Below are 20168 nucleotides of genomic sequence, written 5' to 3'. Positions count from 1 at the left end.
CATGCTTTGTAGATGAGAGTCTAGTTTCTTAAACCTGTTTTAATTTAAAGCCTTCTAGAAACCATTTATTTTACTGATCCAGAGGGGGATGAGCCCCCAAAAACCGTCCCTTTATACAGTATACACATCTGCTAAAATTCTTGCAGTCTTTGCTTTGCATGTTATTAGCGAAGGTTGAAACATTGTTCATTGTTCATAGATAATTTCTCCTTTATTTTTATTTATTCCCATCAAAAACTCTAAATTAGATGTTTCCCCAGAAAATTCAAAACCTTTCAAAAAACACTTATCAAGGTAAAAAACCTAAATATATCTATATAATTTGCTTGTCTGTCTGTCTGTCTGTCCGTTTGTAGCCGATAAACGTCAAAACGGGCCCAAATTTATTTTGTGACCTCACATGACCCCAGAAAAGGTTTGAGGAAGTCAAAGTTACAGAAATTTGTGTCCAAAAGTTTTTGATTTTTGTTAAATTTCTAAATGCGCGAAAAAATATTTTTAAATCCGAGAATTTTTAATTGTTATTGTTTTATATTGAATGCTCACAGATAAAGCCACAATTAAAAGTTTAAATAGAAGATGGACGCAAAGCACCTTAAAAGCTTACTTTTTTGTTCCTTGCTATATCTAAAATAAACTAAAAACTAGAAAAAAACGACTAGATTAGTTTATTTAAATACCGCTAGGGGTTCAAGTTACAAAGAAAAGGAATATTTACAGTTCTATCATTCCTTCCTGACTATCACATTAATGATTTAAGATACATAATATAAAGATATATAGTGTACATATTACTAATCAAACTGCAAGGCTAACACTGAGTTGTCTAAGAGATATCTTTCTTCGATGATGATTGATTTCTTTAAAAACATTTAATAGTTGTAATCATTATTCATATTGACTAGATCAAAATTACATAATAATTACTACAGATAGTAAAAATAATAACAATCCTGCGCAGTAGAGTTAGAAGAATAGTAGCACAATGTTCTTCAAAAAAGTGTAAATTTTTGCTCAACTTTCGTTACTGTGCGCTCAGAACTACATTAACCATGGATTGTTTGCCTTGGAATCGATTTCTCTGAGCATTGAAATTTTTACAATAGACAGAAATAAAAATAATTTAATTAACTAGATAACATTTTTTCGTTAACAAAATGGTTTTTTCTGTGCTTAGAATGTTTTAAGATCCTTAAGTTTGGAAAATTACACAATTAAGTTTTAGGTTTGTATACGCGCAGCAACAGATCTAAAGACGATTACTTTGTAAATAGTTTTCTCTTATTTTTCCATTTTCCATTTATAAACAATTAACAGTCTGTCGCTAAGTTTTGTAGCTAGAAGGAACCCGCATATTTTGTATAATTTTATAATTTTATTTGACATTATATAAGAGAAAGTTTCTCTTTTGTTTCAAGATGAAACAGGAAACTTCTCCTATCTGGCAACTTAGAAACTATGGTTGAACCTGAGTAAGGCAGGGACAAGGAAGATAACCCAGGAACTGAAATATTTTTATTCTAAAAGAGTTTACTGCAGTTACAGGGAGAAATGTATAAACCACAGTAGTGCTGCTTCTAGATAGTATGTTTATATAAACCTCCTGTAAAATGCACTTTTTGTAAACTAAGTTCCCGATATATCTAACTTGGGGAGGTGGAGTAGGGAAAACATCTGATAAGAGGAACAATTTAAAGTTTTCACGTTTTTTAACACATAACATAAAATTTGAATGAAGGCGCCATACCATCAAGATACATTATTAAGCGCATCTTCCCCAAATTATATAATTCAGATTAAGGTTTAGATTCACATATTCATCAAAAATTTAAAAAGGGTTTGAATTAAACTGATGCAAATGCTTGAAAGAATTTTCTAAAACAAAAAGGTGTGATTTCTTACATTTTGCAACAAATGAAACTTAAACTGTGGAAATTATTCAATTTTAAACCTTTGCTTAAATTGTCATCTTTAACCCATCAAAATGAAAATGAAACACGTAAAAAATAATCACGAGATTGTTTTCAGATTTCCAAATATTGATATGCTTTAACATCTTTAATAGACAAACAACATTTTAAGATGATATCAGATCAACTGAGCTCAAGTTGATATTAACCAACTAAACTACACTGTACTTTTAAGAATCAACTAATCCACTATATTATTGGATCGTTTCTATATAGAGAGATAATCTGATCCTCTATATGGAGAGAGATTATCAAATCCTTTACTGATAGGGATCCTTTATATAGAAATCATCAAATCCTCTATTTTTAGAGGTCCTATAAATAAAGGGATTATCAAATCCTTTAAGCAAATTAATTTCTAAATCCGTTAAATATAGTAAATATAAAATCCTTTAAATAAAATGTTTACCAAATCCTCTGATATCATTAGAACTAAATTCAATAATTTAGTATAAGTTGATCTGAGACCCAAAATCTATTGAATCTAGTGGATAAATACCTACTATCCCGGCGATAAACTGAAATTGGGATTTTGAATGTACGGAATGTTTAATAAAGAATGTTTGCCATTTATACCCTGTGTACTGTTTAGTGTATCCAGAGCCAGAAGTTTAAGAAATGCATGTGTTCATGAAATGGATTAATTGAAACCTGGTTTCAAGGAAGAATCGACACCAATCTTTACTTTTTTAGAAACAATATGAGAAATATTGCTTTTTTTCAGATAATTTACATGCTTTCAAATATTTTAAGATTATTTAATAAAATTGACAAAAATGTTTGAACCCCCTAGCTTGTTTAATTGATCAGTGATAACCTCTTAAATTTCCAGCTCTGTGTATAGAGATGCTAACTTTGCAATTGATGAAACAAAATACAAATATTCTGGATCTGGAACCCGTAGTAGAACTGCTGGAGAACCAATCCTGGATCTAGAACCTGGAGTAGAACTGCTGGAGAACTATCCTGGATCTGGAACCCGTAGTAGAACTGCTGGAGAACTATCCTGGATCTGGAACCCGTAGTAGAACTGCTGGAGAACTATCCTGGATCTGGAACCCGTAGTAGAACTGCTGGAGAACTATCCTGGATCTGGAACCTGGAATAGAACTGCTGGAGAACTAACCCTGGATCTAGAACCTGGTGTAGAACTTCTGGAGAACTATCCTAGATCTGGAACCTAGGGTAGAGCTGCTGGAAAACTATCCTGGATCTGGAACCTGGAGTAGAACTGCTGAAGAACTATCCTGGATCTGAAAACTGAAGTAGAACTGCTGGAGCAATATCCTAGATCTGGGACCTGGAGTAGAACTGCTGGAGAAATATCCTAGTTCTGGGACCTGGAGTAGAACTGCTGGAGAATTATCCTGGATCTTGAACCTGGAGAGAGAAGAAATATGGGAAGCAGAGTCAGTATCAGATGTTTCTGAAAAATAAATAAATCTAAGAATGTGAAGAAACATATTTGTCATCATTTTAGTTGACGAGAACCCTTGAGAACAACTGTAGAAAACTACTTAGCTATAGAGGGATTCCACGAAATAAAATAAAGAATTTACTAAAGATATTTAGAAAGGAATTGAGATCAAGAATTAAGTGTTTAAAAAAAAATTTAACGTCTACGACCTAGTAGGCTAGGGTTGCAAAAATACTACAACCTAAGAGGCTAGGGTTTCAAAAATACTACAACCTAGGAGGCTAGGGTTGCAAAAATATTACGACCTAGGAGGCTAGTGTTGCAAAAATACTACAACCTAGGAGGCTAGGGTTGCAAAAATACTACGACTTAGGAGGCTAGGGTTGCAAAAATACTACAACCTAGGAGGCTAGAGTTGCAAAAATGCTACGACCTAGGAGGCTAGGGTTGCAAAAATAAAGCATTTAGAACATCAGAGTTTGTGGCAATACTTTCTATTTTTGGTCACACAAAGGAATTAATTCTCAGACTTAATTTAAAGCGTAATTTCAAGAGACACTCCGTGGAAAGATGACATTGCCTGATTTACAACGGTATTCTTTAAACCTTGAATTCATCTAAAATGGGAAAATTTGCATTCAAGGTTTAAAAGTGTTTCTTTCTGACAATTTCTATATGTTTTCCTATCGTAGAAATGAACAAGTCACTTTTGTAGAAAAACCACAATTAAAACGATCAGTTTTTAAAATTAATAACTTTAATATCCAATTTACACTAGATCAGACAAAGCTTTGAAGGGTGCAGTTGTAACTTGGGCATTGCCATCAATCATTATGCTTGCAATCCTAGTCCTTTTAAGAGAGCAGAGAGAAGAACCCACAATTGTTTTACTTAATCATCGGACAAGTTGTTGTAAACCATTTCTCCAATTTAATTTATTTCTCTTCGCCTTCAATGTAAAATGGATTCTATGTTTATTGTAAATAAAACTGTTTGTGACTCTAAGAAATGTTTGAAAGAAAAGGATTCCCAAGGGAGCTAGGAGTTCTGACCCTATCCAAATAGAACCTGTGAGATTTATATTTCTAAAGCTTGGCGGAGATCTGATAAATGTTTCTAAACCTTTATTCATTTTGCCCTCACTCTTTTCATTTTTTTTCGAAATCACTGGAAATTTAAAGTATTTTTCTTTCTGGAGTAATTAAAAACAAAGCGTCTTTGCACTAATTTAAAAGAAATCGTTAACTTTTGCTTCAGTAAAAAAAAGCAAATCGTTGGCAATTGAAGAAAAACAATTTGAAGGAACAGAGTTTTTGACACATTCTCTAATTTTCTAATCTCTATATCTTTGATTTCCGATGTTATAGACCTTTAAAATATGTATATTTTAAACTAGTAATGCTGTTGTACCAAACAATCTAAGTTTAAAATAACAAAGGTTTACATCATGATGTTGCAAAGATATAGGGAACATTTGAGTTTGTGGCAAAAACTTAGTTCCTTTCTTCAGGAAGCAAATAATAATAATTTTTATAACCGCGTTTTAGAAGATGCATCCATGGATATTTATTATTTATGTATTATGAAAATTGGCAAATATAAAATATGAAAAAGAAGAAGATACATCAGGTGAAATGTTTCGAAAAAAAGTTTGTTTAGATTTATTTCCAGGGAGGTGGGGGATGACAAGAAACTAACTACCACGATCGAATAAAAATAGCAATGTTAATGTAAGTCAATTTCATATTATGTAAATATTACTTACGCAGATTGATATGTGTTGATAGAGTTGAAGAACTCAGGAGGTTGCGTCATTTCATTTGATATTGTTATATTTACAGTTTCAAGACAATCTGCCAGGTTGATCTTTATCTCAGGATTAATTAAATCAGTTTTCTTCTTCTGATTTATCTTAGAATCGGAGCTGAGAATGTGTTTCTGAACCGTATCCGACTCCGGAGCTGTGACATGGAACGTATGTCTATCTTGACTGATGTATGTGGTTGAAACATGAGGGTTCTGTCTCGGAGGGATCGGAGGAGTAGCGCACTGTCTTCCGATCGACACGGAGCTGTTTACGGTTCTAGGCAGGAGCGGAGACGGTGGAGCAGACCTTCCTCCGACCTTTACTAAACCTAGATTTGTATTGTCTCTATCCGAGCCAGCCTCTTTATCTAGAGGAATAACAAGACTAAGGCTTGAGTTAGAACTGATTCCATCTTCAGAAATCTCAATGTTCAGGTTTCCTCTTGTCTCATCACTAGATTTCTTTGAATCCTGTTTACTCCAGCTTAATCTTCTAGTAGAGGAGGAATCCCAACCATCAGAGATCTTAATACAAGAAATAATATTAATACTTTAGGGTTTCCTCGCAAGTAAACTGATGGTGTAAACCTTATTTCAAAATTAGATTTATTAATCTAACAGAACTTATAGTTTGTAATATCTAAGGTCTACGACATTGAGCTGCAAAAAAACAAGGATTAGAAAGTCAGAGTTGGTGGCAAGTACTCAATTCCTTTGCGCGAAATCGTTGTTAGCAAAATTTTTTTCGATTATTACAAATTGTTTACACATAAAACTGATCAGAGATCTCTCGTCTAATTTTTTAAAATTTTATAATATTTTTATCTTTGCAACCTGACTCCATAGACATTTGATACAAGGTTACCAACAAAGGGTGAGACTTAAGAGACGACTGTATGGAATTCATGCAGACTTTTATACACAGTTTTGGTTCCCTGCAGCTGGAAACTTGTTTATTTCTGTGCCAAAATATTTAGCAGAACATTTAAAGACTAATTTTAGTGTAAAATACCAAATTCGACCTTCAAACTGTTATATTTCATAGATTTATGGTCATTAAAGTCTAATCCTTTATGGGTAACCCTGTATGTCAAACTATGGATTCAGCCAGATAAATTACTTAGAAGTTCCGGACACAATGGCTACAAGTTCCAGATACAATCCCTTGTGAATACAGATATAATTCATAGAAGTTCCAGACACAATGGCTACAAGTTCCAGATACAATCCCTTGTGAATACAGATAAAATTCATAGTAGTTCCGTGCACAATGGCTACAAGTTCCAGATACAATCCCTTGTGAATACAGATTTAATTCATAGTAGTTCCGGGCACAATGGCTACAAGTTCCAGATACAATCCCTTGTGAATACAGATATAATTCATAGAAGTTCCGGGCACAATGGCTACAAGTTCCAGATACTGTCCCATGTGAATACAGATATAATTCATACAAGTATCTTAAGGTTCCGGACACAATCTGTTAAGGTTCCGGACACAATCTGATAAGGTTCTGGACACAATCTGATAAGGTTCCGGACACAATCTGTTAAGATTCCGGACACAATCTGTTAAGGTTCCGGACACAATCTGTTAAGGTTCCGGACACAATCTGTTTTTCCTACATTAAATAAAGGGGACATACCCGATTCACAACGGTACCCTTTAGACCTTTATCAGATAAATATTGTGGAAGATATCTAGCATGAAAAGTGTTCAGTTCTGATCAGATTTTCCGTATTTTCTGTTGCAAAAATCTCTAAATCACTTTTTTTAAACCCTGATTGATGAATAATCAATTTCAAAGTTAAAAACTAATATTCATACTAGGCTTTCACTCTATAAATGGAGGGTCACTTGAAAACTGCATCTACTTTCCCTTTTATAAGTTGATAAAACAGAATTTTATTAATTTTGAAATTATTAATTTGATCTAAATTTTGAACAGAATTAATGGATACGGGCTCCGGGATACTGGCATAAAACTCAGAATAAACTTTTCTTCTCGCCCCGAACCATGGATCGAACCAGAATAAAGTGATTGTTCTCAAATACGCGTGGAGCGCTAAAACAATGTTCTGATGCTAACGGCATAACAACACTAAATTTCCAGTGTGCAAGACTATTGATCGCTCAAAATGCAGGAGAAGGATTTTTATTTAAGATTAAGGGCGCGTTAAAGTTATACGATCCTGTAGTAGGGTTATCCTACATTCAGAACAAAACAAGATTAACATAATAGAATTGAGTCTTAACCACAAAACTCAAATTTACTAATCTCTATATCGTTGCAACCTGATAGTGTAAACCTTTGATATTTCAAACTTAGATCATTTGATCTAACATAACTCATAGTTTGAATTATCTAAGGTCTACGACATAGGGATGCAAAGATAAAGGGATTAGAAAATCAGAGTTTGTGGAAAAGACGCAATTAATTCCTTTCACTAGAAGGGAAGATTTATTCTGTCCTTCGGTCCCGTTTTGCCTGTGTACTGTACAACTGACCTTAGCTGTTCACAGTAGGTCCGGTACTTGAAATGAACCTGAGTTTACAGTGGATAAGATATTCAATCCTAGCTTACCGTTGTATCCTGGAGTAAGGGTTGAGGAGAAGGTGAGGAGTCAGATATCACAGTTATATTCGGGCTTTCAACTGATGCATTCAGGTGACGGGATTTCAGGAGAGGTGGGGTCCGTGGAGTACAGGATTGTACTGCTGCTCCTCTCTAAACAATAATACATTCTGGACCTTATAGAATTGAGATATTTATATTTGAGAGAAACATATTTTCTTCTTGATTGATCCTTCTGAGAAATAATTTGACTTTCTTGTTTGTTAAAAACTTAGCAAGTTCAATATTTTTTCAATATTTCTATATTTTAAATTTATTTGAATATGTGTAACAAATATTTTTAGAAAGATGAGCGAAATCTTGACGGTCGTTTAGAAATAGAACGAAATATGTAAAATTTTAATAAAATTCAAAAATGTTCCAGCTTATAATATAGACATTTAATCTTGTGAAATATCTTTCTCGAAGTAGATATATTATATTTATTATTATTGTTATATTTTTATTATTCCACCCCATATTTACTTGTAAATCCATTTGAAGGTTACCTTTAGAAGTTTCGGAGATAAAGGAGGATAACTAATCCCACGGAGAGGGCTTAGAGGAGAACTAGATCGAACAGGACTCCTGGGTCTGCTCCGACAATCATCCTCAACAAGCTGAACTCCAAGGGGTATCTCTACACTCAGTGTGTGCGGAGAAAGGTTGTTTGGAGACAGTTTTCTCTCCGACCTTGGCGAGGTTGGATGAGAGAATTGTCCTGTATCCAGTAGCCGGATATCTAGGCTGGAAGCTCGTTGCTTGTGAGTGGTAGGAGTAGAATCCTCGGAGCTAAAACTGTTTGCTCGTGCATCACTCAGCTCCAGGCTTGGATCTCGTCTAGCTAACGTCTCCTGTAACTCTATTGACCCTGAGTGAGAGTGTGCAAGACTGGAGTAATGTGATCCTCTCCTGCTTGGTCTTCTCCTCATCCTTCCACTATACTCATCCTCCTCGTCCTCGTAGATGAGAAGATGATCGACGGAGGATGCTGGAGCAACCTTCAGCTCCTGGAAGTAATCCCGGGCCTTGTCCAACTGATCTTTCCAACTCTAAATAAAATCAAATAAATTCAATAGAATCTAACTTTTCTGATAGATAAAATAATTTGTTTCTTCCAAATTAAAGATAAACATAAAAACAGACATGTTATTGTTCCATATATTAAAATGTCTGTGAGAATGGTATTATTTAAATCCACAATATATCATTTATAAAGAAAGAGTTTTTATACTATTAACGTCCTAAGAGCAAGAAATATAAACGTACCACATAAAAATACCTACTCTAGATACACTGTACAGCTTGGAACATCAAATCACTAAACTTATTTAAATCAGAGAGAAATGTTAAACCAAGCATTTTGGATTCGCAGGATTCTTTGTTTTCATTCGTCACAGTCACTTTAATGCAAAACATAGTGTTTTAATAAATTCTGGTGCATCTTGTGCATTTAAATATAGAAGGGTGAAAATATTCTAAAAATATTATATTAATATTCAATAAACCTGAGAACACAATATAGAGAAGGAAATTACTTTCGATGCTATTCACTAAAAAGGAATACTTTTTTATTTCTCCTTGAATTTTCTCTCCATTTGATTATTTCTACTTTCCATGCTTCCCAATTTTTCTACCACTGCACCCCCCCCCCTCTCGTTATGCAATTTCAAGATTACCTTCTCCTATATAACAAACATCCCTGGGTTTCTCTTGTATACTCCCACATACAGAAAAAGCATTGGTATCTTCTTTTAGAAATAGAGATTAATGAAATTTCGTGGAGTAGAGCAGAGGATAGTGGAATACAGTGGAATATACTAGAGTAGAGCACAGGATAGTGGAATACAGTGGAATATACTGGGGTAGAGCACAGGATAGTGGAACATAGTGGACTGTAATAGAGTAGAGCAGAGGATAGTGGAATACAGTGGAACATACTAGAGATGTCAACGTTTTGATTTTTCAAGATTTTAGCTTTCGTTACGATAGTGTTCATCAAAAGTATAAACGTTTGAAACGTTACGTTGCACATTATGAAATTTTTGTACGTTACTGGGGTAGAGCACAGGATAGTGGAATACAGTGGAATCTACTGGTGTAGAGCAGAGGATAGTGGAATACAGTGGAACATACTGGAGTAGAGCAGAGGATAGTGGAATACAGTGGAATATACTGGAGTACAACAGAGGATAGTGGAATACAGTGGAATATATACTGGAGTAGAGCAGAGGATAGTGGAATGCAGTGGAATATACTGGAGTAGAGCATAGGTTAGTGGAATACAGGGGAATATAAACAGGAGTAGAGCAGAGGATAGTGGAATACAGTGGAATATAATGGAGTAGAGCAGAGGATAGTGGAAAACAGTGGAATACACTGGAGTAGAACAAAGGATAGTGGAATACAGTGGAATATACTGGAGTATAGCAGAGGATAGTGAAATTCAGTGGAATATACTGGAGTAGAGCAGAGGATATTTGAATACAGTGGAATACACTGGAGTAGAGCAGAGGATAGTGGAACATAGTGGACTGTAATAGAGTAGAGTAGATGATAATGAAATATACTAAAGTAGAGCAGGATAGTAGAATACAGTGGAATATACTAGAGTAGAGCAGAGAATAGTGGAATATGGTGGAATATGTTAGAATAGAGCAGAGGCTAGTGGAATATAGTGGAATATACTAGAGTAGAGCAGAGAATAGTGAAATATAGTGAAATATACCAAAGTAGAGCAGAGAATAGTGGAATACAGTGGAATATACTATTGTATAGTTGAGTATAGTGGAATAAAGTTAAATATACGAGAGTATAGTTGAGTATAGTGGAATATAGTGGAATATACGAGAGTATAGTTGAGTATAGTGGAATATAGTGGAATTTACGAGAGTATAGTTGAGTATAGTGGAATATAGTGGAATATATTATTGTATAGTTTAGTATAGTGGAATATAGTGGAATATACGAGAGTATAGTTGAGTATAGTGGAATATAGTGGAATATACTAGAGGGGAGTAGAGGATAGTGGAATACAGTGGAATATACTATTGCATAGTTTAGTAAAGTGGAATAAAGTTAAATATACAAGAGTATAGTTGAGTATAGTGGAATATAGTGGAATATACGAGAGAATAGCTGAGTATAGTTGAGTATAGTAGAATATACTAGAGTATATTTTAGTAAACTAAAATTTATACTTTTAGCAACATAAATATATATATTATATAATAATTAAAACAAAAATAACTTTTCCATTTATTACAATTTGTTTCGCGTTCTAAACATTCTTCAACAGCATGAGTTGGATATATTATATATGTATACTGTAAAGTATATATATACTGGAACAAAGTTAGATTAAGTAAACCCTCCTGGAAATGTTTCAACTTGAGTCTGGTAGATATATACTGCTAACTATACTACTTTAAACTTTCAATTCAAACCTAACAAAACCTTGAGATAGGAAACCTGGAGATACCAGCTGATAGGAAACCTGGAGATAAAATGATAGGAAACTGGAGATAAACTGGTAGGAAACCTGTAGATTAAAGCTGATAGGAAACCTGGAGATAAACTGATAGGAAACTGGAGATAAACTGATAGGAAGCCAAAAGATAAGCTGATAGGAAACCTTGAGATACCCTTATAGGAAACAGCTGGAGATACCAGCTGATAGGAAACCTGGAGATACCCTGATAGGGAACCTTGAGATACCAGCTGATAGGAAACCTGGAGATATCTTGATAAGAAACCAGATAATACCCTGATATGAAGCTTGAAGATATCCTGATAGGAAACTGGAGATAAACTGGAAGGAAACCTGCAGATTAAAGCTGATAGAAAACCTGGAGATAAACTGATAGGAAGCGTAAAAATATCCTGATAGGAAAACTGGAGATACCCTGATATATAGCTGAGTATAGTTGAGTATAGTAGAATATACTAGAGTATATTTTAGTAAACTAAAATTTATACTTTTAGCAACATAAATATATATATTATATAATAATTAAAACAAAAATAACTTTTCCATTTATTACAATTTGTTTCGCGTTCTAAACATTCTTCAACAGCATGAGTTGGATATATTATATATGTATACTGTAAAGTATATATATACTGGAACAAAGTTAGATTAAGTAAACCCTCCTGGAAATGTTTCAACTTGAGTCTGGTAGATATATACTGCTAACTATACTACTTTAAACTTTCAATTCAAACCTAACAAAACCTTGAGATAGGAAACCTGGAGATACCAGCTGATAGGAAACCTGGAGATAAAATGATAGGAAACTGGAGATAAACTGGTAGGAAACCTGTAGATTAAAGCTGATAGGAAACCTGGAGATAAACTGATAGGAAACTGGAGATAAACTGATAGGAAGCCTAAAGATAAGCTGATAGGAAACCTTGAGATACCCTTATAGGAAACAGCTGGAGATACCAGCTGATAGGAAACCTGGAGATACCCTGATAGGGAACCTTGAGATACCAGCTGATAGGAAACCTGGAGATATCTTGATAAGAAACCAGATAATACCCTGATATGAAGCTTGAAGATATCCTGATAGGAAACTGGAGATAAACTGGAAGGAAACCTGCAGATTAAAGCTGATAGAAAACCTGGAGATAAACTGATAGGAAGCGTAAAGATATCCTGATAGGAAAACTGGAGATACCCTGATAGGAAACCTGGAAATACCAGCTGATAGGAAACCTGGAGATACCAGCTGATAGGAAACCTGAAGATACTCTGATAGGAAAGCTGTGATAGGGATCTATAAAAAAAGGAGAACGGAAACTAGAAAGGAAAGAAGTCTTGGGACAGGAACCGAAAGTAAGAGAACCTGAGCCTGTAACTCTTCTATTGTGGATATCGAGATTAATGCTTGATCAGGGGTTAAAGGGAGCCTTGATTAAGAGAGGAAGAACTAAAATGAATAAATAACCTGAACCTGAAGAAGGTGTACCAAGAGAAAAAACATGAAGAAGGTAAACCTGGAGAAAGAAAACCTGAAGAAGTTGTACCTAGAGAGGGAAAACCTCAAGAAGTTGTACTTAGATAAAGAAACCCTGAAATAGGTGAACCTAGAGAAAGAAAACCTGAGAGAGGTGAACATGAAGAAGATATACCTAGAGAAAGTAAACCTGAAGAAGGTAAACCTGGAGAAAGAAACCATTAATAAGGTAAACCTGGAAAAAAAACCTGATGAAGGTGTACCTGGAGAAAATCAACTATTGAAAGAAAACCTGATGAAGGTGTACCTGGAGAAAATCAACTACTGAAAGAAAATCTGATGAAGGTGTACCTGGAGAAAAGCAACTATTGAAAGAAAACATGATGAAGGTGTACCTGGAGAAAAACAACTACTGTAAGAAAACCTGATGAAGGTGTACCCATGGAGAAAAGCAACTATTGAAAGAAAACCTGATGAAGGTGTGCCTGGAGAAATGCAACTATTGAAAGAAAACCTGATGAAGGTGTACCTGGAGAAAAGCAACTATTGAAAGAAAACCTGGAAACAATAGAAGAAGAATATATGTAGGTAGTGGAGAAGCTGTTTATTATTCAACGGAAGTCCTGAACATGTTTACAAACTATTTCTCCTATAGAATCATATTTGTATGCGCATAATAGAGACCATTCTAGACCACTGTATTCTTCAAGGGCAAGAAGCTAGAGCAGATATCTAGTTACTGATACAAATATTTAATGTTAGAGCCAGAGATAAGAAAGTTACAGAGATCGATTATCAGATAAAATATGCGATGTTTAACACAGCATGTTCTATTGTGTACAATTACTGTACACGACCAATCAGCAATCATCTGTATTCAGGGATATTTAAGGATCCTTTGGATCCGAAACACAAAATCTTCAAAAAAAAAAGACTGAATTCATAAATGTTATGTTTCATGTTTAAAATTGGAGTATTTCTTTAAAAGTTGTAAAACTTAACCCTTGAATGAGTATTTTATTCAACAAGTGGTCGTGAGATGGCACTCTAAAAACCTTTCGTAAAAACGTAGCATGTCGTGTCTGGTCAACTTAGGCTTACGTAACCCACCCTGTGAAAGGAGAGAAGCAGTGTGTGTAGTCTGTTGTTAAAGCTAGTGCGAAAGGGTCCACTGTAACTAAGGCCAAAGATTTTCAAAATTAGAAAATATTTGACATTGACTCAAGCTCACGAGTTAAAGTGCACATTAGATCATAAAAAGCGAGTATTCTACTTTATAAAAGTACAGAATAGAACTTGTGGTAAAAACTGAAATATTAAAACTCAATATCTTAGGTTAGTGCCTAGAATGTCTAAAATACAAGCTAAGAAGGTAGAACGAATATGATTAAATAATAGAACAAGATAAAAGATGGCTACAAATACTAACTAGCTCAAGGATATGGTATGCATATGATTAATAGCTCAAGATTTAAAATAATTAACTACATACTAGCTCAAGCAAATACTATAACTATGATTAATAGCTCAAGATCTAAAAAATTACAGATACTAACTAGCTCAAGTATAAAGTATAAATATGATTAATAGCTCAAGATCTAAAATAATACAAATATGAACTTGCTCAAGAGGACTAAGAAAAAGTCAATTAATAGCTCAAGATCCAGAAAAACTACAACACTAAATATAGGTTAATCTTACTCTAAATACAAACTAACTCAAGATCTAAACTAACTCAGTGGAANTCAAGATCTATTTAACTCTAAACACAAAATAACTTAAGGTCTAAACTAACTCTAAACATAAATCAACTCAGAATCTAAACTAACTCTAAACACAAATTAACTCAGAATCTAAACTAACTCTAAATACAAACTAACTCAGGTTCTAAACTAACTCTAAATGCAAACTAACTCAAGATCTAAACTAACTCTAAACACAAAATAACTCAAGATTTAAACCAAATCTACACACAAAACTAACTCAGGATCTAAACTAACTCTAAACACAAACTAACTCAAAATCTAAACTAACTCTTCATACAAACTAACTCAAAATCTAAACTAACTCTAAACACAAACTAACTCAGGATCTAAACTAACTTTAAACACAATCTAACTCAAAATCTTTGAACTAGTTTAAAATACTAGCTGAGAAGCTATATATCTGTATGAACTAACCTTAATGATGGTTGAATCCGTATGAGAGAGTGTAAAGGCAGCAACGGCGGTTTTATATTCATTCAAGTAAACACAAGCCAGGCAACTAGAGCTCTCACGACAAGCATCAACTATCACCAACCTAGATCATATTTAGTTTTCTCTCGTCTTTATCCAGTCCCACTTTAAACCTGGAGATTTGGTTTAATTGCATTTCTTTAACTTAAACTCGATTAAAATAAAAATACTATTGGTTTTCAGGTGCTTCGTTCCCCCCTTTTCTACAATAAATCTTAGCTTTAAAATGTTGGGGTTCAAGCAACCGTTTCATTTTCATCGTTCTTCAATAGATACATATTGTCGCGGATTTTTCTGTTCATATTAGTGGTTTTTTTCAAAAATCGTAAACGTGTTTCAATTTTGAACAGCAATGTACAGTGTACACCTTCCCTGGGATTATGCGAGTTACCACAAAAAAGTTTCGCCCGGTTGGTTCAGCCGTTTTGACATTTAATGGATAAAACAGATAGATAGACAAACAGATAAACCCAAATTTATAAAAAGGCACAAGACAAGCCTAAATTTAATTTACAGTTAAGGTTTATTGTTATAGTCAACATTTCCGATTGACTGCAAACGCCATGATTGGATTAGAGAAGTGTGGAAAGAGTGCGCGTTGGTTTAAACACTGAAATACTTATATTTTAAAATGAAATGTTTACCTGTCTAAAATATAAGGTTGCTTGATAACCTTAACTTTGTCTCCCTTCTTATTGATATATTTACAAATTAAAATCATATCAGTAAATAGTAAAATGTGAACATCTATCTTGGAAGACGACCCTTCTCTGAGTTTCAGGTCTCCTTCTTTGATCAGCTGTCTGGTTTGGTTTGGAAAACATCCCGGCATTGACGCGGTTAAATCAAGATGGCTGCTGCTAGCGAGGAGGCACTGAAGTTCTTCATCTTTGGTTTCCTAATTATAAAATTGTAAATGTGGAGAATGTGGAGTACAAAGACTGGATAAATTGATCCACTGAAGAGACTAAAACTTGAGACTTTGAAAGTTTTCAAACTTTGATCATTATTTATAGTTAACAACATATACTCTTTTCATATCAGAAACATTTCATGTAATTTTAAGTAATATCTAAAAGGATACCTACCCCTGAAAAAAACTTAATGGAAAAATATATCAAAACTTCCAAAAAATGTATTTGAGGTAACGAATGATGTATCTCAAGTCGCTAAATACCGTTAACACCTTTATTCTTTTTGTTCTTTAATAATTTTGAAGTTGTTTGATTTATGGACAAAACAACGTTTTTTCGTGAATTTTCAATAAAAAAATAAATTTTTGGTTTCTGACTATCAGCTAATCTTGACGTGCAATTAAAATTAAAATGTTTAAATTCAGTATTTACGACAAATCTTTGGATTTTTATCAGTGATTTTTTCCCGGGGTACATACATATGCTACTGACGCCCTAATTTCTAAGCAGGAAAAGGACAAGACCCATCTTAATATCTACTTACTATTGGTTCATAGGAGTCAATCTTTGCGATGATAGTTCTCAGCCGTTCCATCTCTTGTCTCTGTCTCATGTGGGAGTTAACATCTCGGACTAGAGTCTCCACGTGTCGGTCCTAGAGTAGAAATTATTTCAGATTTGTTTTCCACAAGACATTGCCACAAACTCAAATTTTTAAAACCATGTTTCTTTGCAACCTGTTGGCCTAAACCCTTGTTAGATTAATAGATCTAACAGAATTCATACTTTGAAAAATCTAAGGTCTCGGCATTAGGTTGCAAAGATATTGGAATTATAATTTGTGGCAAAGACCCAATTCCGTTCTCTGGCGAAATTTTTCGATAAAGGATCAAATACGTTTTCAATAAACCATAATTTTTATTTCTGTTTCTTTCTTTTCTATTCGTTTGAATCAATGAAGCTAAACCAGTAAGCCCTATATTTTTGTTTATAACTCAGGCCCATTTTTATATACATATACACCTCCCAGAAATTGCAGTATCCTTTTTGAAATAAAGATGTGGAGGGTGGTTGTATATACTTTTTGGTTTGGATTCAAATACAATGGTTTTCAAAAAAAATAACAAACAAAAATTTCCGTCTAAAAATGTATCATGATTGATTGTAAATAAGAAAAGTTTTGACAGTTTATAATTTTTTCACCAAATATTTGAGAAAATGGAGAACATTTCGCCAAAATCACATTTTTTTGCACTTTTTGCAAAAAAATATTCATCAAAATGAAAATTGGAAGAAAAGTAAAAAACACGAAAGTATTCTTATTCGTGTTCTCTATTGTGCCTTCTGTAAAAAGATGTATCATGTCCATATACAACCTTACTATAGGCTTATACAATAATAATGGTGGAGTAAGAAGTTTGGAATAATTTATTATCGGATTTACGTCAGACTTCTTCCTACCTCGCGGTATAGAATACATTTACCATGCAACATTGCAAAATAGAAAAAATATTAAAAATAGGAAAAAGTACATCTTTATAATGATCTACAATCTATATATTTATACTTTTCTTGTCTGTCTGTCTGTTTGTGTAAAATAAAGGTCAAAATGGCAAAACTGGTCGGGCCCAAATTTTGCATGGGACTTCACAACTCCCAAGGGAAGGTTTAAGATTATCAAAATTTCAAAAATTTGCCTCCAACAAAATTCGATTTTCATTAAATTTTGAAAATCCACGAACTTTTTCTTATAAAATCAGCGAACTTTTTTTGTTTGTGTTCTACAATGTATACAAAGAGAAAATATTCACAATTGAAATAGAAAATGGGCGGGAAGCGCCCTAAAAGCCTAGTCTTATAATAGATATATTAAAGATGTATTACATATATCATATTTATAATAAATACTTCTACTCACATCACATATAACGTTCCAAAAATCTAATTGTCTTTATTTCTTCTTGTTAATATTTTGTAGTTTTGTTTCATGCATACTGCAGCCAAGCCATGTCTCTTTAAAGATTATTCAAATACTGGAATATGGAAAAAAAACCATAGAAAAAGTTTCTAAAAATTTTCATAACTTCATTTATTAAATCCATCTCCTGCTGCCCAGGAGTGTTAAAAACTGTAATGAAATTAAAGTAAAGAAAGAGAAAAAACATTGTGTCCGTTGTTAAGAAATTAAGAAACATTTAAAAGCTAAAATAAATAAAAAGGTACTCGAAGCAGAGGCGTAGTCATGATTTGTTCCAGGGNGAGGGGGGGAGGGTAGCACACAAGGGGCAAAAAAAAACTGAAAACAATACACCATTGGACCATTGGAGTTTAAAAACCTGGACACCATACATTTACTGATCTAGGGGGGGCTAAGCCCCCGTAACCCCCCCTGCTCCTGAGTAAGTCTCTGGGGCCTAGAATGAAATCTGAGAGTTGAATTATATTAAGATTCTAGGTTAAGGAAAGGATTTGTAAAATAATTTCATACGCCCATTTTTCCTTCAAATAAACTATATAATTTAGCGAAGTCACTGAAAGGCAAGCTAGGCTTGGCCCAGAGTTAATACAAATAAATATAAAAATAGGTTCGGAGAAAAGAAAAGTCATTCTCCATTGTAAACAAACACTAGTATATATAAGTATTCACACATACACAAGCATAAAACCAATATTCAATAATTGTTACAATAATAATAACAATTCAAGTACCAGCCCCCAACCCCAGGGTGGCTGTAATTATAAATGTTATTTTTAGAATAAATTTCTAGCAAAATATAAACTTTACGCTACGTTCTTACATACTAGGGTTTTTTTTCTGGTAAACAAATTTGTGTTTATATGTTGCTTCTCAAATCTACATTTATTCTTCGTAATTGTAAAGCTCAAAAGGGCATTTTCAAAATAAATGGCTGTCGACATTTTTTTTCTGGGCAAAGTCTTTCAAAATTGGGATTTTATATTGATCTACCAGGGGTTGTAATCTGGCAGCACATTCATCCATACACGCTTCATTCATTCTGAGAAGAGGGTTGACAAGATTCCAGCTGCCTAAGAGCATCCTAAGCCCGAAAAAAATAGAGTGCAGGAATCCTTCTGATATACTGGAATGAGGCCCGGGTGCCATACTGATAGGAAACATCACACTCATTGCTCCCTAACATCTGTAAGCCCGGATTGGATACCCCCAGGTACCTATAGCTGGCAACCATAGACTCTCCCTGCTTGTCCACCATACCTCTCTTCATCATCATTCACTTGGATCAATCCCACTTGAAGCTTCTTTCTTGTTCAGTAGAAAGCACGCACCCTTTCGCTGCGAGAGTTGTTGACAGCCGCCCCTCTGTCCTCCTACATCCGTCAGGTGGTCATAACTGCTTAACTAGATGTCGGCTTCAGATGTTTTTAAAACCACAGGTTTGTGTGGAGTACGGGAGTCGAACCCGTGAACACCAGTCTGGACACCAATCCAGTTACTGGCTGTGGACAAGTGTGCTTAACTTCAGTGATCTAACGAGAACTGGTGTCACACACTATCCACCCCACCCCACTTTCAAAATTGACAAGCCATAAAATTTCCCAGATATGGGGTCATGTGAAATACCAAAAAGAAATAACACTAGTCGTAAATGGTTCAGAACTTCAGATGTATAATTGAAGTTAGAGGTAATGCAAAGCGTCCTAAGGAGCACAACAGTATAGGGTCCTAAAGTAGCACTGGAAGTAAAGGATCCTAAAGTAGCACAAGAAATAAAGGATCCTAAAGCAGCACTAGAAGTATAGGGTCCAAAAGTAGCACTAAAAATGTAGGTTCATAAAGTAGCACTGGAACTAAAGGGTTCTAAAGTAGCACTAGAAGTAGGGTACTAAAAGTAGCACTAGAAATGTAGGGTACTAAAGTAGTACTTGAAGTAAAGGGTTCTAAAGTAGCATAAGAATTAAAGGGTCCTAAAGTAGCACTAGAAGTAAAGGGCCGGAACCAAAAGTTGCACTAGAAGTAAAGGGTCCTATAGTAGCACTAAAAATGTAGGGTACTAAAGTAGTACTTGAAGTAAAGGGTTCTAAAGTAGCATAAGAATTAAAGGGTCCTAAAGTAGCACTAGAAGTAAAGGGTCGGAACCAAAAGTAGCACTAGAAGTAAAGGGTCCTATAGTAGCACTAAAAATGTAGGGTACTAAAGTAGTACTGGAAGTAAAGGGTTCTAAAGTAGCATAAGAATTAAAGGGTCCTAAAGTAGCACTAGAAGTAAAG

General features: G+C 34.3%; 1 protein-coding gene across 1 annotated transcript in view; it reads right to left on the bottom strand.

The window, feature by feature from the left end:
* Nucleotides 1–653: 653 nt before the first annotated feature.
* LOC111707084 (pleckstrin homology domain-containing family G member 5) overlaps nt 654–20168 on the bottom strand; it is a gene marked incomplete at its 5' end in the record, with an annotated part of 60596 nt that continues 41081 nt past the window's right edge. The window contains 7 exon segments of the mRNA XM_023480083.1: nt 654–3396; nt 5153–5718; nt 7779–7922; nt 8318–8860; nt 14950–15070; nt 15651–15904; nt 16465–16575. Of these exon segments, the coding sequence (XP_023335851.1) occupies nt 3387–3396; nt 5153–5718; nt 7779–7922; nt 8318–8860; nt 14950–15070; nt 15651–15904; nt 16465–16575 (1749 nt within the window).

This window comes from Eurytemora carolleeae, unplaced genomic scaffold (assembly GCF_000591075.1).
Source record: "Eurytemora carolleeae unplaced genomic scaffold, Eaff_2.0 scaffold703, whole genome shotgun sequence".
Classification (NCBI taxonomy): Eukaryota; Metazoa; Arthropoda; class Copepoda; order Calanoida; family Temoridae; genus Eurytemora; species Eurytemora carolleeae.
Note: the sequence above shows the minus strand (reverse complement) of the source record. Positions and strands in the feature narration are given on the sequence as shown.